Genomic DNA, 26,449 nt, shown 5'->3' on the forward strand with positions numbered 1-26,449 from the left:
TTTTGGCGGATTCAGGATACTTTCTAGTAAAAGAGCCCCAGGAGTTGGGGTTAAACATGGAGGACTTATTAGATGAGACAAGTTTGCATGTACATGTACATGATCACTTCACGGGTTGTGTTGATTTTTAAGGGATTACTGAATGCTTTACCCTAGCCCTGCTAATTGCGACAGAATGCAACAGTGGTAAAAAGTTGTTGCCAGTTGTTGCATTTAGCAGGCAACTCAAGTCCCTGTGCTCTGTTGCATCTTGTTGCATTTAGCAGGGTAACTGCTCATAGTGCCAAGGCAATACAAGAGTATCCACTGTTGCAGTTTGTTGCATTTAGCAGGGTGTTGCCAAGGCTGGTGTGCACTGGGCTCACTGCACAATGCAACAGAATCCGTTGTTGCAATTTGTTGCATTTAGCAGGGTTCTCATTTGAGTTGAGTTGAATATTGTTGCATTTTGCAGGGTGCCTGAAGAATACCTGATGGGGTTAGGTTTAAGTGTTGTACCCATGCATCTGTGCGCACACATATCATTGGAAACCTCAGGTTTTACTGTAAAACAATGAAGCATTCACATGTATTTTGAACCAAAGCCTTCAAAATGCTTTCTAGGTATCCCAAATGTTGGTCACGCACAGAATTAAGTGTGGTATGTTGCAATCTTTAGTGTATGTGCCACACTTTTTAAAAGTAGCTTGTTGCTTTGTCTTTCTCTTTAATTTGTGGTAGCTCTTTTTTTTGTCAGAACTTTTATTCCCTATTGCTTTTAATTGTTGAATTATTATGTATACATATCAATAATTGGCATCTATTCTTCAGAATTTCTTAGTTGTTAATATATTAAGTCAATATATTTAATCATGAGTTATCATTGAGTTGTCTTAAAGCGGTAATACCTTAAGTGCATTATGCTGTACATGAAATAGAAGTGTATAATTTGAAGCATACATGGTTTTATGTGTTAATATGATAATATTTAGACATGGATATCGCACAAAATATATGTATGTAATTAATATTAGATAAATTTAAAGGAAATTTATTATCTTGTTTATTGCAAATGCATGTCATGGTCGTAAAATGCCTTCACATTTGTCTTCACATGAACATTCAAGTTTCGAAAAAGCAAAGACAACACTGCTGTTTTTGATCATTTTATAATATCTTTAGGCTGAAAAGATTGTCATAAAACTCATATAAGTCAGAGTTATGCATAAAAAACTCCGAGCTAATCATGCACAGAAATATTGTAAATGAAGCATTACTTGAATTTTTGCATGAAGTGCCTGCATGTGTTAAACTAAACAAAAACATGTATCTGTTCTGCACACACATTACCATATTTATCTAGGATGAGTAGTTTGGCACCAAATTTTTTTTCACAACAGAAGTCTGTTTGGAAAGAATGTTGCAGCCTGCATGGGAAAGATTCCCATATCTGGCCATCATAATTAGTGATGCATCACTAATTATTTTCAAGAATGTTGCAACTTTATTATAAAGAATGTTGCAACCTGCATGGGAAAGATTCCCATATCTGTCCATTATAATTAGTGATGCATCACTGATTATGTTCAAGAATGTTGCAACCTTATTATAAAGAATGTTGCAACCTGCATGGGAAAGATTCCCATATCTGGCCATCATAATTAGTGATGCATCACTAATTATTTTCAAGAATGTTGCAACTTTATTATTAAGAATGTTGCAACCTGCATGGGAAAGATTCCCATATCTGGCCATCATAATTAGTGATGCATCACTAATTATTTTCAAGAATGTTGCAACTTTATTATAAAGAATGTTGCAACCTGCATGGGAAAGATTCCCATATCTGGCCATCATAAAGAATGTTGCAACTTTATTATAAAGAATGTTGCAACCTGCATGGGAAAGATTCCCATATCTGGCCATCATAATTAGTGATGCATCACTAATTATTTTCACTTCAGTGACCTGTCAGCCATCAGAAAGTGATAATATGTCCTAAAAAGTCAAAATTAGCAGGGAAAAATATTGAAGTATTTACTAAGATATTTATTTATTAGATATTTTCAGACCAGTCTCATACTCATAGGGTTTGTGCACAGGGTGACAAGTGATGGCCAGATATGGGAATCTTTCACTGCATGACTCCACTTTTTTCTTCATTATGCATGTATCGCCTCAATAAAGGTCAGTCATTGCAAAAAATGTGAACTAGACATTAATCTGTGACTGAAACATTTCCAATTTTGTTGAGAAATACTTGACTCTCTTGATTCTCCATAGACTTTGTACACAACCACTGAAGTGGCGTCTGGATACTACATTCTTTCCGTATGTTTCTTAAATACTGAATGATCAGACTGATGGTCAGACTTAATGTAAAAAAAAATCATGAATTCGAGACAGAGAAACACTGCCAAGATTTCCCCTTAAAAAAAAATACTGTAATTTTCTCCTATACTTATGTGCGCTAATCAGCCTACCTTTGCAGACTAGGCCTAGTTTGTATACATGGTATATGCGGTCGCCGACTGACTCATATTACAATTGGTGGCTTTTGTTTCTCCGTTTTAAAGTTGTCAATTTGGTATTTTGTGTTGCCTTTACAAGATACGTATGGTCACATGTAGTGGTAATTCATTTAGACCTAATAAGTGTACCTACATATATGTAGTTTGGTTGCAAACGGCTGATTTTCTCCCTAATGCGACCTCATGTCGACAACCAGAAAGCGAGTCCAGCAGAACGCTGGTACTATGGTCCGGGTTGATCCTTTTCCTGTATAGAATTCTAAGTGGAAACGCAAACCAGCGAAAATGGCGTAATGCCATTGCGTGTGGGTTCACATCCCGTCACGCGTGCACACTAACCACGCGTGCAGAAGTAACAGCGCCCTCTTCCTGCGATGCTGTGTGACATTCAAAGTGAATTACATGTATAATTTAAACCAACCTTACGAAGATTTTAAACAGCATTCAAATTATGAACACAATAAAGGAACACGTGCAAGAAATTCGAATGCTGTGCTGTGTTGGTTGCAATTTTTAATGAATATACTGTGTAATTTGAAAACAGAAGCATTGTACTACAATACTAATACATCAAATGTTAAGTGAGCAATGCAAAATTCAAAATAATCACGATGACGTCATAACATGAAAAGGCGCCCTCTAGCGGCACACAAAACAAACCGAAACGGTCATAGTCATCAAAACGTACACCAAGGTGCCCCTACACACTATTTGGACATTAAAATATACATTGCCAGTATCAGGATGACGTCAATCCCATATTTATAGGAAGAATTTGAAGCCATGATGTTCAAATTAAAATGCATGATTCGGTTACAAGTTTTTTTGCGGTTCACTGTTGCCAAAATAATGATGTAAGCCACATTAATAGTGTCGATGGACACCTTAGTGACGCTAATAAAATTGCATTATATTAACCCTAAAAGGGCCTGAGGAATCCGCCCCCCCCCCTTCAACTTTTCCGCGATACCCTTTTTTCCTCGACCCGAGCTTTCCTGAATTTTTAGCGTCGAGTCTTGCGCATCTTTTGATACCATAAACATAAAATTCCGACCATGGGTACCGCACAATTGGCACGCGTGCGCGTAGGATACACATAGTTGCCATTTAGTTTTAATATTAGGCTCTTACATACTTTCAACTAATTTTCAGATTATATTTTGACTTCCCCCTAAAAAATATTCCTTGCCCCCGAAACAAACTTTTATCAAGTCTGACGCCGCCACTGTTTGTACTGCAGTTGCAAACAGTCGCGGCGTGAGACTTTAAAAATGTTGAATGAAAACGACAGAAAAACGCATGTGTAAACCCGTCGTGTTCGATGTAAACAAACGGCTTTTTTAAATTCCGTCTTTTCTCGGGAACGGTAAGACCAGTGGCGTAGCCACGGGGGGGGGGGGGGGGGGGGGGGGGGGAGGGGGGCGTGGGGGCAACAGCCCCCTATGAAACCTTGTCCCCCCCCACACCGAGATTTTAAAAAAGTTTCTAAAAAAATTATCATTGATCTACATGATGCCCCCTCCCCATGAAATGTTCCAGCCCCCCCCCCCCCAAGCCCCCCCCCCCCGAAAAATTCCCTGCTACGCCACTGGGTAAGACAATAGGTTAGTTTATTTTCAACTAGACCTATAAAATACATGTACTATAAACAATCCAAAAACATGACATTTTGGGTGATTTTAGGCCGAAATGCCCTTTAAAATCACGATTGTTTGAAACATCTATTTCAATTTAAATCACGATTGTTTAAATCAATTAAACAAAGAAGGACAATACATTTATAATACTTGCAATATATATTGCAAATTCAAATTCATTCTCTTAGTTGAGAAATTATTCGCACATGGTGTTTCCGCAAACCTTTCATTATTTAGTATCTTCACCATGCAAAGCCTCAAATCTTACTTAAATTCAAAAAGGGAAGGAAGCGGGCGAGGACGAGAACTTTTTTTTTTACATGTACTTTGCATTATTACAACAGCTATTAATATGTGCACAACAGTGGATAAAATTGCTGCGTTTGCACTATCGACTAAATGTCCTTTTTTGCCGTGAAGCCATCTTTTGTTCTTTAAAAGACTCGATAATTTGCTGAAGTGGATCGCAGTGGGGCCGAGCGGCACGGGAAAACCAGATGCATCACTGGAATTAGCCGAGTGAGACCAATCAATGGAATTAGATTGTCACTGCACTCTCACTGCAGGATAAAATTGACACCTCTTTCGCCTGATAGGGTCGTTGCAAACAATTCCTTTTTTTGAAATGGACTATTCTTTGCGAAAGTGGGCAGGGAAGGGCAAACAGAGCGTGCAAAAAGCGTGGCCAAGCAAAACAACTCTCATCAAAACCACTCAGGGGTGCAGTGAACTAATTCAAGTGAGAATTTCTACGCGAGCTGATCAGCATAAAAAGTGACCCCACAGTTTCTTTTGAAAAAGGAGACAATTTGGCTTTAAAAAACGGTGGAATTGTGTAAATGTAGCCAATGATCAACTCGCCTGATAGGGTCTTTGCAAACAATTCCTTTTTTGAAAGTGGGCAGGGAAGGGCAAACAGAGCGTGCAAAAAGCGTGGCCAAGCAAAACAACTCTCATCAAAACCACTCTGGGGTGCAGTGAACTAATTCAAGTGAGAATTTCTACGCGAGCTGATCAGCATAAAAAGTGACCCCACAGTTTCTTTTGAAAACGGAGACCGTTAGGCTGTAAAAACGGTGGAATTGTGTAAATGTAGCCAAGGATCAACTCCCTGGTTTTTGGGCTTCCATCTGAGGGCAGGCTTGATAAAATTACGGTTGACAAATTGGTCCTATCTGCCGGAGAAAGTGGAAGGGTGCCACTTGTAAAACGGCTACGTGCAGGCTTGGGAACTATCACTTTTCGGGAGGTGATTTTGTTTTGGTGTGAATATTTAAACATGTTATCAGCTAATCTACCCAAAATTGAAAAGAAATGAAAAGATGAAGTACAAGACAATAATTTAATTTTTGTTTGAGAAACCCCAGTGATGTCGGCTTGCATGTTATTTTGCCCTGAACTTTGTTGATTTTACACTGTTTTCATTGGGGCTTGAATAGGTTCAGTAGACCCTCAGACTATATTAACAAGAACAGGTAATATGTTATGTTTATACGATATTTAGTAAAAAATTAAAATGATATAAAAAAACACACCAGGACTGACCATGCACCCACTATTCTTTGACATGTCATTGTGAGCAGGTACTAAAAAATGTCAGCCTTTGGTAAGGAATAATCGTATTATGTAGCACATAATCTAAAACAAACGCAAAGTATTTTTTTCTAACTCTGTGTATCATTTAAAAAGTTTCAAGAAGTTCCCCCCAAAAAACCCACGTAACCCAAATGTTGGGACTTTTGTTTAAGTAAAGTGCTGCATGTAGCACTTATAAAATCTAGGATATGAAAACCAATTCATAAGCTTTCTTGTAGGACAAGAATCATTCAAATCACTCGTGTACTCAGTTTTTAAGTTACGGATTTTTAAAGTTCTCTCCGCGGATCACAATAAGGTGTGCGTTCTTTCAGCAAAACGAAACTCACACACATCCCTAGTGATTTGTTGTCGTTTTTCTGAAAGAACGCTTACCTTGTTGTGATCTGTGGACAGAACTTTAAAACATTGGTCGTGTTTAAAATTCCGCAACTTGAAAATTACATAAGTGATTTGAAAGATTCTTGTACTAAAAGAAAGCTTATGAATTGGGCTTTCATGTCCTAGATTTTGAAAGTGCTACATACAGAAGTTTACAAAAACATTGGTCCCCACATTTGGGTTTCGTTGGTTTTTTTACTCACCCTGTATTGTTCCCTTCTTAAATATGTTTTATTTCAAAGACATCCTGTTTCCACTGTATATAAATAATTCCTCATTCAGTACAATTCCATCATTTAATCAGCTAGTTCCCTTTTCCTAAAATCACCTTTCAACCAGTTCAGTTAATCAAACTATATTAAAGGGCCCATGTAATGTATTTTTTTAATGCAGATATACACATTGCTACCACAGATTGGGTAGATGATTCGAAAAATTTCGAAAATGTGCAATTTTGTCCCTGTTACACACGTGCCAGTGGCCCGACCACGTTGTAGCCGCGTCCTTCGCAATTCAGCACACCAGCTGCGAGTAAGGATGATTAGCCTCCCAAATTATTATTATATTATTATTGAACCACCTTTGTGTCCCTCACCTTTGTGATGTCATATGAGGCAGAAACTGAAAGTTGTTGGTGCTCAAAATGTTGCCAGAAATTTGGATATTTTGCCGTCGTAAAGTTTCTTTTCTGTAGTGATGCGTTGTTGTTTCAGTTTATGAAAGTAAGCCAATGAGCGAACTTTTCTCACAAATGTTTTCATAAAATGTGCACATTTTTGGGTTCACAATTTCAAAAGAACTTGTACTATGTCTTATTAGAACAAATGTACCATTAGGGAGACACATCGTAATTTCTTCCACAATAGGGAGACTCTGGTCATTAGGGAGACATTTTCATGTCTCCCTAATTCCACAGCCCCCCTTTAGACTGAGGCAAAATGTTACCGTCGCAATCAGGTTATATTTGTTGCTCATAGTCTAATTAGTAAAAATACCGAAATTCGTGGAAAAAGGACAAGGGAATATTGGGTTAGGGCACATTTAAGTTTGAAACATTTTGTACACAAGTCTATGGGAATGTCTCCCAAATGACCCATTCGCGGTAATAATTAATACTATGTCATAATTTCTTATGTCATCACAGCGCCCTCATGTGTCAGGAAAAGTATGGAAACTTTATGAAATGTCGAAAGAAGTTCACTTATCAAAAAAATTTGACAAAAAATGGATGTCAATTAGTTTTCATAAACTTAAGAGGATTAGAAAGTGGCGCAAACTAATTTAAAGTATTGACTTCGTGAGCCCTTTAAAATTTGTTGTGGAATAAAGTCACGGTAAGCACAGTCCTCAACTAAGTATGCATTGACTATCTATTCTCCCAACAAGATCATCAGCCGAGCCGAGCGTTTGCATGTCACCCCTCGGTGTGACGTGGCTAGTAGCAGGGTGTGTAGATTCGCACCTCGAGTGGCTCACCAACTACGCCCGTCATCTCGATGCTCAAGATGCCGACAGGGTTGGTTTGGGTTGCACGCACCAGCGCTGTGGTGTCTCCGTATTTGCCCAACTGAATCTCACCGTCCGTGAGCGACACCCAGAAACGGCCACTGCTACCTTCCAGCCGGCAATCTCGATGGAAGGCTGTTTCGTATGTGTCCTTCTCAAGTGCACAAACCTGCGGGCTAAATTCTGAAAGGTAAAAAAAAAAGAAACACAAAACCACACGTTGTATAACATTTTATATTCAATATCTTACTTCTATCGAGGAGGAAGTTATTATTTTTATTATTATTATTATTTATTCGACATTAAAAACACAAACAACAAACAATCACAAAATAAAAGAAAACCAAAAACCAAGAAAAAAACAACCGAATATGACGAAAGCCAGGGGCATATGCCCGGAATTAAAACAGTTCATGCTGATTGTGACTGAAATGAATCAGAAATCACACTGAGAAAAGTTGGCAATTTTGCAATGAAATGAAAGTGAGGCTTATTGGAACGAACGCCAATCATAAATAGTCGGGCACCATCCCATTCAACAGTTTGAATTTGTAAAATACATTCCAGGAACACGATCAAAAAAGGCTTCCTCGTTAATGTGCATCAATTGTTATTAACAATTGAGGCAATTTCACAGCAATGTTGCCCCCACCCACCCCACCCCACCCCCACCCCCCATCTAATGTTTGTTTCTTGCTTTGTTGGGCTTGTTGGGTTGGTATTTGTTTGTTGTTGGGCTGTTCGTTGGGCTGTATGTTTGTTTGTTTGTTTTCGAAATTCCTCACCAACAAACTGCCCATAAGTGGTAGTCTTGTTGCAATTCTGCAATAGGCTGGTTCCGCGGTATAGTTGCATTCTGGGTATATCTACCTAAGCCTGCATATAATTTGCATAAATTTAAGAGAAAAACCTACTTATGTATTTAGTAGTCATTGCCCGCTACCTGTCCCTACAACCTACATTCGAGGTCCAAAGGATAATGATGGGACCGGGAACAAGTCTATTTGAAAACAAGTTGCTATACAAAGCCCGACTCACCAAAAGAGTATACGGGTGTATGTAACCATGGGTTCTCGTCTCCCATGAGATGGATGTCGAAAGTTGCCGTGTTGTTGATGCTGATGTTGAAATCCAACCGCTCCAAGGACGAGGCGAATAGTCCTTTGGTAGGATATCGAAATGGGTGTTGATACGACTCCGTCTTGAAGGTGACACAGCCTATGATCGATGAGCGATAGGATAGAACAGATAGAGCAAATCAGCCAACCCTAGTCGTATCTATCGATATAGGCTATAGGACACAGAATCACATCACGTTGGATAAAACAGAGCCCAAAAGTTGCTCCCTTGTACACTGTTATTTCGGTTGTGTACTATATGAACCTAGCAACCAGTTGTGTCAAAAAAATTAAACAAGTTGTGTAGTAAGTTGTGTAAACAACAATTTACACAACGGGTTGCTAGGTTCGTGTAGTACACAACCATTTGATTTTTACACAACCGAAATAACAGTGTGCGCGTTTAATTCCGGACCCCTAGGAAAATTAGCGCGTAAAAGTCGGGTTGTTTAAAAATTATTTTGGGCACATGGGCTTCTTCTTGAGAAAATGACCCCCAGAGGGCCTTTGCAAAATTGTTTATGGAAACTGAACAATTGCACGACGTGAAATCGTGCAAAGAATTGACCTCTCACTTCCGAAAGTCAAAATACATGACAATATATCAACTAATTTGTGGCGGTCATTTGGGTAACTGAACTGAAACTCAAAGGAAACATGTAGTTGAAATTCAGCTCATCTTGTTTTCATGCACATCGCTATGTGTTGCAACAATACATACATGGTTTTAATACTTGTTTTCATTGGAAGTGACAAGAAAGTGGTAGTATTTCAATTGGCAAATACTTTCATCAATACATTTAAGAGGGCGCTATTTTGCTTTTGTCCATGGGCGTCGCGGGGGGGGGCAAGGGGGGCACTTGCCCCCCCCCTGGAAAACGAAAAAAAAAGGAAAAAAGGAAAGAAAAAAAAAAGGAAAAAGAGGTGCGAAGCTATATTGCTGTTAATTTGATGGGGGGGGGGGGTAGGGCAAATGCTCCCCTGCTCACGCTCGGAAAAATGATAAATTGATAATATAATGAAAAAGTTGAGGAAATTTGGGAAAAAAATTTGCTTTGCCCCCCCCCCCCCCGGAAATAATCCTGGCGACGCCCATGCTTTTGTCACATAAGGTACTCCTTGTCAAAAGTGCATATGAACAGTACAAAATAAGTCCTTCATAATTACCCACAAACAAAGTTTTGAAGAAATAGTGGCCACTATATACTACTGTCAAAACAAGCTGTTTAACATGACAAGTAAAAAGTGGAACCTACTCCAAGAAAATGAAGGTCTAATATATATTTTTACACAGAGCTATGGAGCCACTACTATTCTGCCTTAAAAGACATCACGCTTTTGCTCATGAATATGGATATTTTCATTAGCATAACGTTGAAATTTCTCCCTTTTACTGCTACAAAGGAGGTGGAAAGTCATAGTTACATGGCAAGAAAGCTGTTTTAAATGTATTTTAAGTCATAAAATCCTATTCCTAATCCTAGTGCACGTTTCCTTTAAATAGAAACCTAAAACGTATTTTGGGACACTCAGTTTTTAACTAAACTTGAAGGACAAATTCTCATACATTTGCAAACGAATCTAAAATGACTGTATTCAAGCAAGCCCGAGTAAATCTAGAATCCATAGGATGTAGGTAGGTAAATCTTCGCGTCGTTATCTTTTTTGTTCTCACGCAAGTACACGATGTGAAAAAAAGTGATCCACAAGGAGACCTAGGCACAGCGGCGGCAGAACGATTTTCAAACTGGGGGGGGGGGGCATCACCGAAAAGGGGCACTTGCACATCGTGCTGAAATGTTGACACGTTTTTTTTCAAACTTTTTTTTCACTGGACACTTGGCCTCCGTAAAATCAAATAGTGTGTGGGGATATCCGGATGTGAAGGTTGCAGGCAAATGCGTTTTTACCCATTTCCAACTGATGTCTCATCATATTTTAAGGTATGCGTTATTTCGGCAAAACGAAAACAATTCACACACATTCCTGTGTGATTTGGTTTCGTTTTGCTGAAAGAACACTTACCTTCTTGTGATCAGTGGACAGAACTTTAAAACGGTGGCTGTGTTTAAAATTCCTTAACTTCACAAGTACATGCGTGATTTGAATGATTTATGTACTAAACGAAAGCTTATGGATTCGGCTTTTATATCCTAGATTTTGAAAGTGCTACATGCAGAACTTCACTAAAACAGTAGTCCCGACATTTGGGTTTCGCTTTTTTTTTTTATTCACCCTGTATAGTTCAAGTCACACTACGATGGCATACGATGGCTCATCGTTAGTCAGTTTGATGATCGGGCCAACAGTTAAACCTCAATAAAACGATGTCATGTCACCCCTGATGACGTCACGGTGACAAAAAAACTATTCGGGACACTTCAGATGATGGTTAATGAATACAGCCCTATTCATTAGAAGTTCTAGTCCACGGTAAATAGGACTTCCATTGCACGGTCACACTTTTGGTGGCTCTGACCAAACAGATGACGAGGATTTATTCACCTGTTGTACAGGGTGTTTCAATAAAAAGGAAACCCAACTTTGAAGAACCAGAATGTACAGACTTAATGTTTACTGGCTATAAACATGTTATCATCTGAAAGCGTAATCTCTATGCTTTTCAATGATACCTTGTTTACATTTCCAGGGTCATGCATCACTGAGCGCCACTATCATGAGATTTTGATGCAAAAGTGCAGTTGGTTCACTTTCATGTCAAACACAATAAGCATGGTGTGCATGAGAATAAGTATTCAAGAATAAGACACGAGTGCATAAAAATGCAATGTTCCATTATTGCAACTGCCACCTCGTGAAAATGTTCTTACCATTGCACTCACAAAAACATTTTTGTTGTATACCGTACTATGCTTTGTATATTAAGTTTGAAGTGATACCGTCAAAATGGTCTACAACAAGCCATTAAACTACCAAAAGTGCAGTAACAATTGCACCACGTGCTTTTATATTGATGCATTTAGGGTACACTCCCTTACCTTTGTCACGGTCAATCCTCGGGCATCGATCCTCTCTCCCTGGCATGGATGATTTCAACCACAGACGTTTGTCGAATTCCTCCCCGGGAGCCGGCGGCGGCACGGGGCCGAAGTACAGCGTCCTCATCTTGCTCTCCGCGTGTATCAGTCGCACTGAAAAAAAAACAACGAAATGAGCTTAACAGATCACTAAACTAAAAATTAGACACTTTGGCAAACTAAAACTACGAGCTCTTTATTTAGGTTCCAAAAAGGTACCTGCCCATTTACTTGAGAATTATTTTGCAGTATTTTTTTTCAAAATAAAGTTGTTTTTTTTTCCCTTCAAAATAAAGTTCATCAAGCCAACGCAGCTGTAACTATTGTAACTATTGTCCTGTCTGTCTCACGTATTGTTTTGTTTGTCCCTTGGTCGTACGTTTGTCCATAGGTACGGGCACAAAAGCGTTCTGCTTAACCTTATACCTAAATGTTGTCATTTAATTTCACACTTTATAATTAATCACTGTGTACATAACTATAAAATATACTAGTGACTTTTTCTAATGTATACATGTTTGTACATAATTGTAATGAATGACATCATTGAAATAAATGTTACTATACTACTACTAAGACAGACACACTTTCACTGGAAATATAGTCCTTCGTTTCTGATCGAGGGTAAGGCCAAATGAAGTGCATGAGTAGACTTTTATAATTTCTATATGTATTTGCCTTTGATGGAAAGGAATTATGAGACTGCACACCAAGTTAGCATTAAATTTTGACAAGCAAGCTGTACAAACTTTGTACACTCTCAAAACGCTGGTTAAAATTTTGTTGGTTAAAAAAATGTTTGTTAAAATTTTAACCAACGCTGTGTAAAATTGTCCAATTTTGCCCAACGTTTGCCCAACGTTGGTTATTTTTGTTTTTTAACCAACCGCTGGGCTGTTCACCTGTTCAGCAAAAGTTGGTTAAAGTAGTAAATTTACCCAACGATGGTTGATATCGGGTACATTTAACCAGTGTTGGGTAAAAGGACAACTTTTAACCAACTGTTGCTTACAGGTGAACAGCCCAACGGTTGGTTAAAAAAAATTAACCAACGCTGGTCAAACTATGCCCAAAGTTGGGCAAACGTTGGGCAAATTGGAAAATTTTAACCAACTTTTTAACCAACAAAATTTTAACCAGCGTTTTGAGAGTGTAGGCCTACATTAGCAACACCTTCGTTCGTACTCGGTCTAAAATTAATGTTGCGTTCGTATTGTTTGAAAGCAATACGACAAAGGCCTCGGTCAAAAGAAATCAACTGTAAACCAAGGTAACTTATGCAGCCTGGGTAAAGCCTCACCCCGCACGCACTGCATTATTATTGCGAGATAAATACTGTCATTTTTTTATACAATCGATTTTATAAAGGTCATTTCTTTACACAAATAATTATTTCTGTTCTTCAAAGGTTATACGCATCATTATTGTTACATTATGTACAAGATTTGTTAACATTATCAATTTCTTTCAATTCCGATATCCTGCTGGTATTCCTTCACGCGGACAAGAAAGCAGAAAATGTCGAGGTATGGTTGTGTGAACGTTCATATTTTACTTTTTACTGATCTTTTCAAATATTTGCATTTCGTGGTAAACCCGTTTCGGAGCCCAATTGGCGCATCCCCCCCCCAAAAAAGTGCTCCCTTACAAAGTGAAGCTCTTAACTCTTCATCCAGTCTTTACAAACCACGTATACTTTATTAGCCGTTTTCGCGTTTTTAAAGCCGAATAGGGCGAGGGCGAAAAAAATCGTCACAGGATCTTTGTCAAGCATTGACAGTTTAGGCTAAAAGGAAATTTTGTGTGCAGGTGAAGACGACATTTGTGCAATTTATTTTAGAAACATTTGATAGGAACTTTCCCTATACACTGTCAATGACAAATAACATTTTACGCCGACCCACTTTTGGAAATTCTAAAAGGACGACAGGTCCGAATTGTGTCTAAACTTTATTCAGCTCAATTTCATTTAATCTTTAAAAATGCAAACGATCGTGAAGCACAGGGGCGGATCCAGGAATTTTTGCGGGGGGGGGGGGTGTTCATCAGCAAATCAATGCTGAAATGTAGACAGTTTTTTTCTCCGACACTTGGACTCCGTAAGGCGTAAAACCAATAAGTGTGTGGGGGGGGGGGGGTTAACCCCCAACCCCCTCCCCCTCTGGATCCGCGCCTGAGCATTAATTGTTATCTTACCTTGATAATTGACAAGAGCAACGAGCAACATCGCTAACATCAGGAAACACTCCATTTTGGCAGGAACAATCGAGGCTAGTGAGTCAAGACGCAGCGTGGATGCACACGTTATCTGTGCTCAGCTTATACCAAACTGCTGTCTATACCACCTTACTCCGGCCGCCCAGTTGTCCTTTTGTAACAGATCTCGTCATACAGACCTACTTTTCTCATTCGCTGCTGGTGCAATTAGGGTTTAGAGTCACACGGCATGCAGAGCGATATCCACCAATTACTATTATTGTCCATTTAGAAGGGTTCTGAATCGAGGACTGATGACATCGATCTGCTTCCAATTAGTTCATTAGGTTAATGCTATAAACTTGAAGCATTGAACCCGATCCCACTACTCTATAAAATTTTATCAAATTGCCAACAGAAAACAAAATTGGACCACGCACAAAAAATTTATGACTTTGCGAGGTTTCCGGATCATGACGTCACAAGACCGGAAGTTCATTGTAGGCAGAATTTGAAAATAATACATTTTGTCTTATTCAATTCCATCATTTGATCAGCATCGATATCCAGTGACGATAGTCGTAGACAAAATATAATCAGCTGCAATGTTGACCTCAGGCCCATTTCTGAATCCCAACGAAAAGGGCCCCAAGCTTGTCAATATGCTGCAGAAGTGGTTACGTCATACACCGCCTAGGTCACCCGTTGCCCGTGGTGGTATGTCCAAACACAACCTCGACCCCAGGGTGTCGAGCAGTACGCGCCCATCACTACCTGCTCTCTCACCCTGGTATTGGATCATTTGCATGTGCAAGATTTTTGAACACGTATGCAAATGAAGAATAGTCTGGTGCCTGCATGTGCGTTACATTATCGTTCGTTTTTTGTATGCGGTGTCTGGGGTAAAAACAGAGTCAATTTGTCGCAGCGCGAGCACAGTGTGAGTTACGAAAACACGTACGATTTATTTAATTAAACTGTTACGACCTTATCGAGACACTATGCACATCACATTTCATATTATATGAACAAATTTGAAATGAAATGAGTATTTTCGAGAAGGCGTGGACGAATGATCCCGAAAACACGTACTGCACGTTGTGAATAACAACACCAAGTAAATGATAAAAATCCATTACGAGCCAATTGCGATATCGAATCAGGATACAGGAAGAAAGTTTCCTATCCAGGGCTTACTATTGGAAACAACGTTGGAAATAAGTAAGCACTGGGGACGAGGTTGGTCCAAACACACATATGCCTAGCGTAGTGATGAGCATAAGTGCCCACTTTTGTCAAAAGTTGTTCATCTGTTGAAAAAAATAATGGCATCCCTCACATTTGATTGATGACTACAGTCAGCTACGAAGCATCGTCCCATTTTCCAGTCTTATTTACTCGTTTATTCAGGGAAATTTCAACTTGAAACTGTTTACGCAACTCGCCTGTGCAAATGCTATGTTAAAAATGGCGGACCAGACACTGTGTGGACTGACCACTGTGGGAGATGACCCTGCAGGCTGCACACTTTTACAGTGTATTGGATTCCCGTTCCTCATTTGGAACCCAGCTTGCACCAGTGAGTTCCCAGCCGATCGATCCATCAGCCTGTCGATTTGATCCAAGCCAGTTGATCGGATCAGAGCCTGTCGGTTCGATTTAAGTTTGCCGACCTGATTCCAGCTTACTTTTTGGACCACAACTCTTAACATAATTTCCAGCTATTCATATTGATTCATGTCAAACTGGTTGATGATGCCTAGCAGCGGTCCTACTAAAATGCGTCAACAAGCGTCAACAAGAGTCAACAAGAATCAACAAGAGTCAACGGTCGTCAACAAGCATCAACAAATTTTGTACATGCTTTTCAACATTAAAAGTAGCTTTATATGGAAGAAAAAGCAAATAAAGAACATCTTCTGCATATCAATTAAAGTAAAAACTATTTCGAAAATTGTTTTTTTTTCAACGCGAAGCGTGCGACGACTCTGTCGAGTTTGTGTTGGCCGCCATTTTGTTTATGTGAAGCTAGCCGTACTACGCATGCGTGAAGTGTACAGAGCCATACTACGCATGCACGAAGTGTACTGCGCCATCCAAACAAGATGGCGGCCAACACTAATCGACAAACTCGTCATACATTTCGCGCTAAAAAAACCCAAGTTTTAAAATAATTTTTACTTTAATTGATATGCAGAAGTTGTTCTTTATTGCTTTTTCTACCATATACAGCTACTTTTAATGTTCGAAAGCATATACAAAATTTGTTGATGCTTGTTGACGACCGTTGACTCTTGTTGACTCTTGTTGACTCTTGTTGACGCTTGTTGACGCAGTTTAGTAGGACCCCCTAGCGGCGATGTCCAGTCAACTTTCTGAGATTCTGGGATTCTCATCAGACTGGACCTAGTGACCAAGCAAACTGATTATGCTTTTCTGATGAGCCCTTGTTCCTTTAGCTATGGACAAAGAAACAAAATTTGAAACCAGGAACCTGGTCATTCTGTACATGTATATATTGAGGGCTCATTTATTTAGTTTTCACTACATTGTATATTACATGTAGAACTTTGAAGAGTTCAGAGTTGTGTGCTAAATAAAACATTGACTCCAATCTTGACCCTAACCCTGCTAAATGCCACAGAATGCACCAGTTGTAAAAAGTTGTTGCAAGTTGTTGCATTTAGCAGTGTCCTGATCTGCATGCATTCCATGCCTGCATTGCGTTGCATTTGGCAGGGTAGGTACTTGGTACCAAGGCTGGCACTGCACTCTGTTGCATTTGGCAGGGTGCCTAGAGAATACCCCGTGGGGGTTAGGATTACAATCGGTCCTTTTCCTCGCTGTCTGTGTCCTACAAAACGTGCATGTATGAAATTTATCAGACACAAAAGAATTTTTTTTAATGAAAAAAATGGTTCACCTGGAAAAGGCTGAATTTGGATTTTGTTTCCTGTTTGCACACACAAATATTCACAACTTACTTGTAAATGCAACCAAAGAAACAGTTTGGTTTTGGTTGTTTATGGTTCAGTTGGGACAACAGCACAAAGTGTCTACATGTACATGTACTCATAAGTTTATGAAAGTACAATTTTTTGCACAGGAAATTAGTTGTATGCAATTTGCATTACAACACACACAGAGTATTTTCTTGGCTTTCATGAGAAGGCCACACAGCGCCATCCTCGAAAGCTACCACAGAATGCAAACTCCTCAGTTGCTGCACAAACTCCTCAGTTCCTGCACAAAGTCCTCAGTTCCTGCAGAAATGCCTCAGTTTCTACACAAAGTCCTCAGTTCCTACACAAAGTCCTCAGTTCCTACACAAAGTCTTCAGTTCCTACACAAAGTCTTAAACTCCTGCGCAAAGTCCTCAGTTCCTGCACAAACTCCTTAATTTGTACACAAAGTCTTCAATTCCTGCACAAAGTCCTCAGTTTCTGAGCGAAGTCCTCATTTCCTGGCGCTAAGTCCTCATTTCCTGCAGAAAGTCCTCAGTTCTTGCACAAAGTCCTTGGTTAACAACAAAGTCCTCAGTTCTGGCACAAACTCCTCAGTTCCTGTGAAAAGTCATCAGTTACTGCACAAAATCCTTGGTTCTTGCACAAAGTCCTTCATGTTGATTCACAAATAAAGTTTGCAGTTCCTGCGAAAAAAAATCAGAGCCTGCGCAAAGTCCTCAGCTCCTGCACAAAGTTTTCAATTCCTGCACAAAGTCCATTTACAAAGTCCACAGATACAGACTCCACTTTCAAGTGGATTTAACTTCCGGAAAACTAAAAAGTTCTTAAATTTCTTTAATTAATTCCTGAAGTGTACATGCTCAGTCGCTCAGCTGACTCCAGGGCTGCTTTGAGATTGTCGTCAAAGAGTTGACACCTATATATGGAGGAAAACATAATCGTAATTCCTATTGAATAATACGCTCTTGCTCATGACTGTAACTGCTTTGTTGACTCAAAAAAAGTATCTTGCTGTTGATCGGTTTCGAATGATGAAGAGCAACAATGAAAATCTGTTTACGTGTACGTTGACCCATAGTGGAGCACTTCTGGACCCCTTGAATAGGAAACTTAACTCTTTCACTACTGAATTTAATTTCCTGATTTTTTTTCACGTTTGTACGTAATAAATCGCTGGCAATTCCGCCATGTGTCGATGTGGACGCCGCCATCTTTAAATGTCTCTCTGTAAACAACCTACTCAAAATAACCTGCAGCAGACCCCGGCGAGACGGAGAGCCGTTGGCAGCGGCTCAAACTAGGGTCAGAGGTCATACGATATAGATTATGTAAATAAGGCACACATCATGGGGATACCCCTGTTTATTTACAGTGACGTCACCGAGCCACTGCCAGCTGCTTGCTGTACGACATGTACAGTTCTTGTATGCCCCTGTCAGCAACTGGCCATAGCGAAAGAGCTAACGTGCAAAAATTCTATGCAATTATTTTTGGTACATGGATTTTCCTGTCTTTTTTAAGACACAATTTTTTTGAAGGCACATGTATTATAATCATTTACAAACAAATCTAAAATGACCACTGTTAAGAACTGTATTCGAGCAAACCTAACTAAACCTAGAACCCATCGGCTGTAGGTAGGTGAATCTTCGCGTCATTATCGTTTTCGTTCTCACGTAAGTACGTGATGTGAAAACAAACGTGATCGAACAAGGAGAACAACATGCCGGATATAAAAGGTAATACAAGTTCAAATCCAAGATGAATGTTCTTGGGGTGATTACGGATGATTAGGGCTGTGCATCGGAACCGGGTACCCGAGTACCCGACCGTTAATGGCAGGAATCCGTTCTTGATTATGGGATCGCGTACCCGTAACCAGCTTTACAAATTACTTAGTTACTTCTCAGACACTGAAAAAGAAAGGTTTTGAAGTCATTTGTAGGGGAATTTTCAAAATGAAAACCAGGCCATATGGGAAAACAAAACATATTTCACATTTATGACACTTGCGAAAGCTATGAAGCTCACTGTACACACTTGTATCTTGCTGTACTGATATGCCGATGAGGTAGTATTATCGTGTGGACCTTTGTAAACATTCACAAAAGCAACTTCCGAGATTTGAATTTTGGTATGTTTGTTGTTGGGTTTCTTTGACAGGTACCCGGGTACCCGTGTTTTTCTCAACCGGATAACCGGTTACTGTACTACCCGTAAATGCACATCCCTCGACCTGCGGTTTATAGAAATCATTCAGTCAGAAATTATAGCAAGAGAAAGGGCAATCCAATGTAAAATGCCCACAGGGTCCAGAACCGCAAAGACAAAATGGCGTACTATCAGGCTCTACATACCAGGAAGTTTTGGAGGATTTTTGAAAGATTGAGGGACACAGAGGCCATCGGCATTTACTTGCTACAGAGAGTGCATTCATTCATTTTCTACACATTGATCAATGTTCAATTTGTATGAAATTGCTAAGGAGATGACATTAACCCAAACCACCCTGAATCCTTCAAAAACTTCTTCGCCAAAGTTAAGGAATTTGGAGGATTGAGGTTACATGGCAAAAGTGCGTTACTAATTTCATAGGATGCACTATGTCAAGGTCTTGGGCCAGATCTTGTGTTATTTTTGCTCAACTACAGTGTATGCATAAATATAGGCCTGGATTATGCTTGAAATCATCCGTACTGCTCCAGGATGTCAATGGCAAAGCCTCAACATATTGACAGTCACTGCCGCAGGATTTTGCAGGATTCAGGCAGTGGTCATCCCCCCACGGACCATAATCGAGAAATGATGGAGGAATTTGCAGGATTGAGGCCATGCTATTTTTTCATGAGCCCAATTGGGGGATTTGCAGGACTGAGGCTACATCCTAGCAAAAAGGCCCAGGGAGTCATAGTTAATATTAAAGCTTACCTTATGGGCATGTCTATTGAATAGAAAGGGTTCTTCAGGGCAAAATCGGAGTACACCTCGTAGATTTTCCGGAGTAGAGCTTCGACGCCGCCTTGTTTGGGATCGGCCAACACTATGAGCTTGATACCTGGAGGAAAACATGCCAAAAGGTTACATGTGAACACTTCGTCGGGTGCCCAGCAGAAGGGCATATGAGCATTCTGACGCAGAAATCATTTTCAAGAAAATTGCATTGAAAGGTTTCATTGTTCCCCTGCCCGTATTTTCAATCAAATAGATGCAGTTTTCTTCCCTTTTGCTTGGAACATTTTGGTCATTACGCGCTATTGCATACATGTAAGGGCATATGCACATATGCCCTTCTGCCGGGCACACGACAACTTGCTCTATCACGTGTTCAAATTCACTTTAATCCCGACTATGCCAGACACAAGTTGGAATCAGTTGTGCATCAGTTGGAAAAGTCTAGTGCACTGTGATGCATGCAGCTACCAACACCAGTGCATAAACGGCCAGCTTCTCAGCAGGCCTGCTTTTGAGACATTTGAGAGCTAGTCCCATTGATCAATGTCTCATTTGTATCCTGCTGGGTTAGGAGACCACAGACTCTGAGGCAGTTTGGCCTTGAGACTTTTTGCCTGATGGATCTTGCTGAACAGGGCAGGCTTGCCACTTCGACAACTGTTGCATGTGTGTTTGGCAGGGGTTCTAGACAAAATAACCTGGGTTAACCCTAACCCTCCAGGGTATTTTGGCTAGAAACCCTGCCAAACGCAGCAACATGCAACACTTGTCTAAGTGACAAGCCTGCCCAGTGCAGCAAGATCCATCAGGCCAAAAGTCTCAAGGCCAAACTGCCTCAGAGTCTGTGGTCCCCGAACGCAGCAGGATACAACTGTGGCATTGTTCAATTGGACTAGCTCTCATTGTCTCTGAAGTGGCCGTTAATGCACTGCTGTTGGTAGCTGAATGCATCAAAGTGCACCAGACTTTTCCACCTGGTGCACTGTGTTGAGTCTGGCAGGGTTAGGGTTAGGGCTCTCACTGACCCGTGTGACCTGACATACATCTGGGAGGCAGGAAGTCTGGGTCGCAATTGAAGTAGGCGAAGACTGTATACAATGCAGCGTTGCAACAAAGTAGATGGCATACAAGCCTTCAAAGCTGTGATAAGGGGGACGAACCTGTGTTTACAGGAACTGAGTGCCCATCTCTCTTTCGAAGCGATTGGACCAGACTCAAATCCATGAATGCTGCTGTGGGGGGATCGCCAGACCTCCTCCACAGCGAGTCTGTTACCTTCAAGCATTGAATAATGCGGGTACCCATTTAACACCTGGGTTGAGAAAGGTAATTCTGGTGAAGCGCCTTGCTGAAGGGCACAACATGCACGGCCACGGCGGGGCTCGAACCCACAATCTCAAGAACATGAATGCTGTGCCCTACCGCTAGACCACACATGCCCATTGAAGCTGTCATGGATGGCAAAAACGGGAAGAAATATGCCGAACACACGCCCAGTGATTGGTCAGCACAATTATGACCATCTTGCACAACACAAGTGGTTACAATGTACATGTATGCTGCTTGACAAAGAATTTGTGGTTTAAAAGCTCTACTGACTAGTTTACAAAGCAATTTGTGGTTTAAAGCTCTACTGACTAGTTTACAAAGCATGACACGGTTACTAATCAAACGCTTGCCTACTGCAACGGTGGCCAATCACAGGAAAACAGGATGGTCACATGGTACTCTGTCGTCACACAATCGGACCCTATACTTGCCAATAGCGACTGTCCTACAGTTTTTGCTTTGCTGCCCAAAATATGCCACTATACCATTAGCTTGGCTTATGATTAGAGTTCAGAGGCATGTATGGTAATGAGCTCCTCAGGTCTTCCTGATCAAAATCAACCTGCGCGCTGACCAGAGACCTCCATTTTTTGGGGGGGCCTCTGCCAAGTACACTAGTTCGGTCAAGTATGGTTCCAGAACACAATTTTTTTTGGGGGGGGGGGGGGGCCAAACAAATGTTTGGTCCCCCCCAAAAAAAGTGGGTCAAAAAAATTACAGCGTGGGGTTCGGGGCCCGCTTAAGGGCCCCGAAATTTTTTTTGATTCTAGATGCTCTGTGGTGCGATCTGAGGCAATTTCTGACCACTTTAACCAATGTTTTTTTGAGGAAAAGATGGTGGTGTACTCATTGCCTGCCTTTATTGCGATGTCACATAAAAAAAAAAAAATTATTGGTTTCGTTTGGGGGGGGGGGGGCATGGCCCCCCCCTGGATCCACCCTTGAGTTCGGTTCACTTGTTTGGTAAGCCAAAGCATCCTCCAATTCACTTCAGTTGGAGTGCATTAGAATGTCCAAACACAAAAATTCCAACCACAACCCAACAATCCATGTGTACTTTATGGATGGTAGTATTCCATCTACTCTATCGTATGGAACCATTCCACAAAAAGCAGCCGCCAATTTTCCCCTCTTAACTGACCTGACAGTGTCTGAAGACAATGAAGCTTGAAGGAATCTGTCTCAAGGACCTGGATCCCGGACGACTTCTGCGCTGGAGAGAGCTGGCAACCAATGGCATACAGTCTGAGAAATGTGGAAAAAAGAGCGACATCAGCATTGGAAATAGGGCGACAACATCAAACAATGGAGTAATCACAGCCTAAATGAGTGCAAATGATCGGTGCAAGACAAGTTTTTATGGCTGTCTACTAAAGGGTCTCTCTCAAATGACATCACTTCCCAAATGTACACATTGTACACATTATAGCCTTTAGTCAAGTCCCATGCGCTTACCCAGACACGTGACGCACCCCGGATGCTGATACGTAAAAAGACTAGCACGAGCGGCAAAGCCACGAGGGCCTTTACCATCTCGTGGAGAACGCTTACGTTTTTCTTTACATTTGTCTACCGATTTGGTAGACATATAATGCATTACCCGTTGTGAATTGACCAATGAAAATGCAGAATTACTAACGTAAATCAGCCGTTGTCTAGCACAAGACAGCACACGCGCCATTGCGCGCGTGCTGTTGCTAGTAGTCACTAACAACCTAGATGATTGGTTTACATTGCTTGATTTATATTACGTGAATAAATGAATAAGTGATTAGTTCCACGAGATAGCTTCGCCGCTCGTGCTAGTCTTTTTATGTGCCAGCATCCGGGGTGCGTTACGTGTCCGGATGGTCCGGGTATAGGCGCGTGGGACTTGACTTAAGGCTACCGGAATCAGCATTTTGGGCAAAACATTTTTCATGATGCGCATCCAAATTTTGAGCAACACGCGTGCGTGTTTAAAACATTTTGCACACTGCCCGCACCTGATGGTGTTGAACACGCAGTTGCAATTTTCCTTTGAAGATATCGTTCTATAGGAGGATATCTGTAGTCAATCTGGTTCGAAGGTTACATACACGATCCTCTTTAAAAAAAAAAAGTGCAGAACATGTGCAATTAAAGGGAATAGATCATTTGCTTTTGCTGTAATTTTCAGAAATGGATGGAATTGGGGGGTTAGAAATATATAGCAAATATACCAGTAGTTACATTGACTTTTTGAGGTTTTGGGTTCGAAAATGCTAAAAGAACCCAAGAAAAACAATCATTTTCCTGTAGTCTGGTTCCCTGACTCCATTTAAGAAGAAACAGAGCAGTTTACATATATTGGGGAAATGTAAGGTCAGGGAACCAGTCTAGCTGGCTTGTACCCGTTCATGGGTGTGAAATCGATTGCAAACAAGTGCGATGGTCAACTGGGGCCAGTATTTGAAAAAAAAGCCATTTTTTTCCAACGCTGATCGGCCGATCAGCATTGGAAATTGATACAAAAATACCACTTTTCTTGAAAATGACAGTATACCAGGTGCCATGCCATTTTACAGGATGCTTTACACTGTCAGTCACTAACAGTCCAGCAAGGTATTTCAAAATGATTTGGTATTTTTATTTTTTGATGTTTGCAAATGTTGTATTTTCCCTTTAAAGCTGGATCAGCAACTGATAGGCCGGTAAATATTCAGAAACCTGATCTGAATTCTGAATACTCGAATATTCAATCCAGTTCAATATAAACTAGATATTCCGTACTTATCTGATCCCAAGATCTGGAACCGGTTCCTGAACCAGTTCCTAGTTGGGTATTCAATATTCAATCCAGTCCAATATAAACTAGATATTCCGTACTTATCTGATCCCATGATCTGGAACCGGTTCCGGAACCAGTTCCTAGTCGGGTACACAGGTTCTGATGCACACCCCTAAATACTTACGAGTGAAACATACTGGCCAGCATAATGCGCTCGTTTGTGGAGAGCTTGGGCCGGCCGAACTTAATGGCGATTGGGTAGTTGTCAGGATTTGCGATCATCTCCAGAACGTCGCGACCGTCCTCCAACTGACGCCCCCGCACTGGTTCCCCGTTGATTCCAAGTATGGTGTGCCCCACTGTACAGAATGAAACCAATTACAATATATTTCAGTTCATTATGGCCTTCCCCATAAACTCCATGTTAATACAATGTAATGGAAGTTTTTCATCAAAAACACACCCTGGTCTACATGGATGGACATCACTAATTTTTCCCTGCAGTGACATGTGATAAACGAAGGTGGAAACATACAGTGACATGTGAAAATTTACTACGTTCGCCAAACAGTCGCCTATAATTCTTTCTAATTAGTCTAAATAATTAAAGACTTAGGCCCTAGTCAACCTGTCTTTTAACAAAAGTTACAGTTCTCTCTGAGTCTCACATGAAAGTATACTCTCTGACATGTCTGAGGTAGGTCAAGGTAAGTCAAACATTTTTTTTTTCTGTTTCGAAATTGGCGTCTGGTTGCAACATTTGTTCTGTAATACTGAGGGAAAGATTCACATATCTGGCCATCACTTGTCACCCTATCCACAAACCCTATGACTGAAACTGGTCTGAAAATTTCAAAAGTGTTTTCTCAGTAAAAACTAAAATAGTTCAATATTTTTCCTGCTAGTACTAGTAGTACTGGCCTAGGCCTACTAGCATGACTAGTAATTTTGACTTTTTATGACATATTGATTACTTTAGTAACAATGCATGACACTTTCTGGTCAAATGGCTAATTGTTCCCTTCACTCAGCTGTTCAGTGACCTAGGCTTATCACAGTGATAGTTCACTGAAGCGAAAAATTAGTGATGGCCAGATATGGGAATCTTTCCATACTGAGTAGGATGGAACGCCGTATTATCGCGGTACTTATCACGTTTCTCGTTCGGAATAGAGTTTGCCCACTAACCTTCCTGAATTGTCCTGTCTTTTGTGCTGTATAACTCTTCCTTTTTAAATTAATATAAAAAAATCTGACAGTGGTGTGGTTATTTCCATGTACGATGCCTGTGAAAATAGACACGCGCGGAGTGTGCGTACGGAGGTGGACTCCCTATTATCGCGGTATGTGGGAAGTGGTTTTTATAATGATCCCAACTTTTTTGTTCATAGTTTATGTTTGACCAAAACATCCCCTGAAAAAGTCTGATATTCTCCCTGTAACGTTCAAGTTGATTACAGACTATATTTCTGCAGGATGATTTCTTAAAACCCTGCCCTTCCCCCGAAAGGAGAACACAAATCCCTGAGGCAAGTCTACTGATCGGCGATTGAGGGCGCCATTCACTTTACACGGTGTCCCGTTCGATTTTCGCTAACGCGCGGTGCTCATTTTGATCCCGTAAAAGTTGTTACGATTTCGCACTACAAATATCGTCCTTCGACTTCATTTTACATTTGCAGCTGAAGAATGGGAACCAGACAATGGACATTTCATGGACGGAGCACAATTAAAGATTTATGTTAAAATATAAACGGTACCTTTTAACAGACACGTTGAGGGAAAATTTTGCAAGTTTTGGAAAACGTTAATATTTGTTAAAATCGTTAAAAGTCCCGAAAGACACAACATTTTTTAATCGTCCTTTTTATAGAACTCGGTAGAAAATCCTTGAGGACTGGTGAACTGGATAATAAGCGCCACTTGAAGGAGTTTTGGCAACGCAAAAAGAGAAATTTCCCATGCCGCGATAATAGGGATGCCGCGATAATAGGGAGTCCGACTATACTACTAGTAATTACTAAAAAGTATTGGGAACGAAAGACCAACCTTTGATTCCATCCCGTTGTCCGAATGACACAACCACCCGCTCGTCGTAAATTTTCAACGTCAATTCCAGCGGGAAACTGAAGGTCTTTTCCACCTCCGTCTTCGGTTGAGTGTGGTCCATCTGGTAGATCAGGCCCCCGGCCCGATTGATCACGTACACACTATAGATTGGCATCTTGTTTTTCGAGGATTTTCGTTGGCCAAAAAAAGGTGCAGCAACACAGAAAACGCTAACTTTACAAGGAGGTGGTCGCCATCTTCCCTAATAGCGCCCTCTCTAGTTGGTATCTCTTTTACGTGAAACGGGCCCATAATAATGGTGCTATATTTAGCTCTATGGGTGCACCGCACTAATAAAGGTGACCGACCGCACCGAAAGCGGACAGAACTACAAGCTCACAGTCCTGTGCACGGCTTCCACT

General features: G+C 40.7%; 2 protein-coding genes across 2 annotated transcripts; both read right to left on the reverse strand.

Annotated features, from left to right (window-relative positions):
• Positions 1 to 7,170: 7,170 nt before the first annotated feature.
• LOC119733344 lies at positions 7,171 to 11,893 on the reverse strand. The gene is made up of 3 exons (XM_038206930.1): positions 11,748 to 11,893; positions 8,669 to 8,848; positions 7,171 to 7,813 (listed from the first exon to the last, which is right to left on the reverse strand). The coding sequence occupies exons 1-3, from the start codon at positions 11,872 to 11,874 to the stop codon at positions 7,560 to 7,562; spliced, it is 561 nt and encodes a 186-aa protein (XP_038062858.1). The 5' UTR covers positions 11,875 to 11,893; the 3' UTR covers positions 7,171 to 7,559.
• A 5,596-nt stretch (positions 11,894 to 17,489) lies between these two features.
• Positions 17,490 to 26,312, reverse strand: LOC119733229 (trafficking protein particle complex subunit 4-like). The gene is made up of 5 exons (XM_038206815.1): positions 26,028 to 26,312; positions 24,163 to 24,337; positions 22,371 to 22,474; positions 19,877 to 20,003; positions 17,490 to 17,864 (listed from the first exon to the last, which is right to left on the reverse strand). The coding sequence occupies exons 1-5, from the start codon at positions 26,200 to 26,202 to the stop codon at positions 17,783 to 17,785; spliced, it is 663 nt and encodes a 220-aa protein (XP_038062743.1). The 5' UTR covers positions 26,203 to 26,312; the 3' UTR covers positions 17,490 to 17,782.
• Between the last annotated feature and the right edge of the window lie 137 nt (positions 26,313 to 26,449).

The sequence above is a fragment of the Patiria miniata genome, unplaced genomic scaffold, assembly GCF_015706575.1.
Source record: "Patiria miniata isolate m_02_andy unplaced genomic scaffold, ASM1570657v1 HiC_scaffold_25, whole genome shotgun sequence".
Taxonomy (NCBI): Eukaryota; Metazoa; Echinodermata; class Asteroidea; order Valvatida; family Asterinidae; genus Patiria; species Patiria miniata.

Coding starts and splice junctions, on each gene's coding strand:
- LOC119733344 (XM_038206930.1), bottom strand. CDS start 11,874: ATGAGGACGCTGTACTTCGGCCCCGTGCCGCCGCCGGCTCCCGGGGAG. Junction 8,849..11,747: donor GAGGATTGACCGTGACAAAG/GTAAGGGAGTGT, acceptor CATCGATCATAG/GCTGTGTCACCTTCAAGACG. Junction 7,814..8,668: donor TACACCCGTATACTCTTTTG/GTGAGTCGGGCT, acceptor TTTACCTTTCAG/AATTTAGCCCGCAGGTTTGT.
- LOC119733229 (XM_038206815.1), bottom strand. CDS start 26,202: ATGCCAATCTATAGTGTGTACGTGATCAATCGGGCCGGGGGCCTGATC. Junction 24,338..26,027: donor ACAACGGGATGGAATCAAAG/GTTGGTCTTTCG, acceptor CATTCTGTACAG/TGGGGCACACCATACTTGGA. Junction 22,475..24,162: donor CTGGCCAGTATGTTTCACTC/GTAAGTATTTAG, acceptor CACATTTCTCAG/ACTGTATGCCATTGGTTGCC.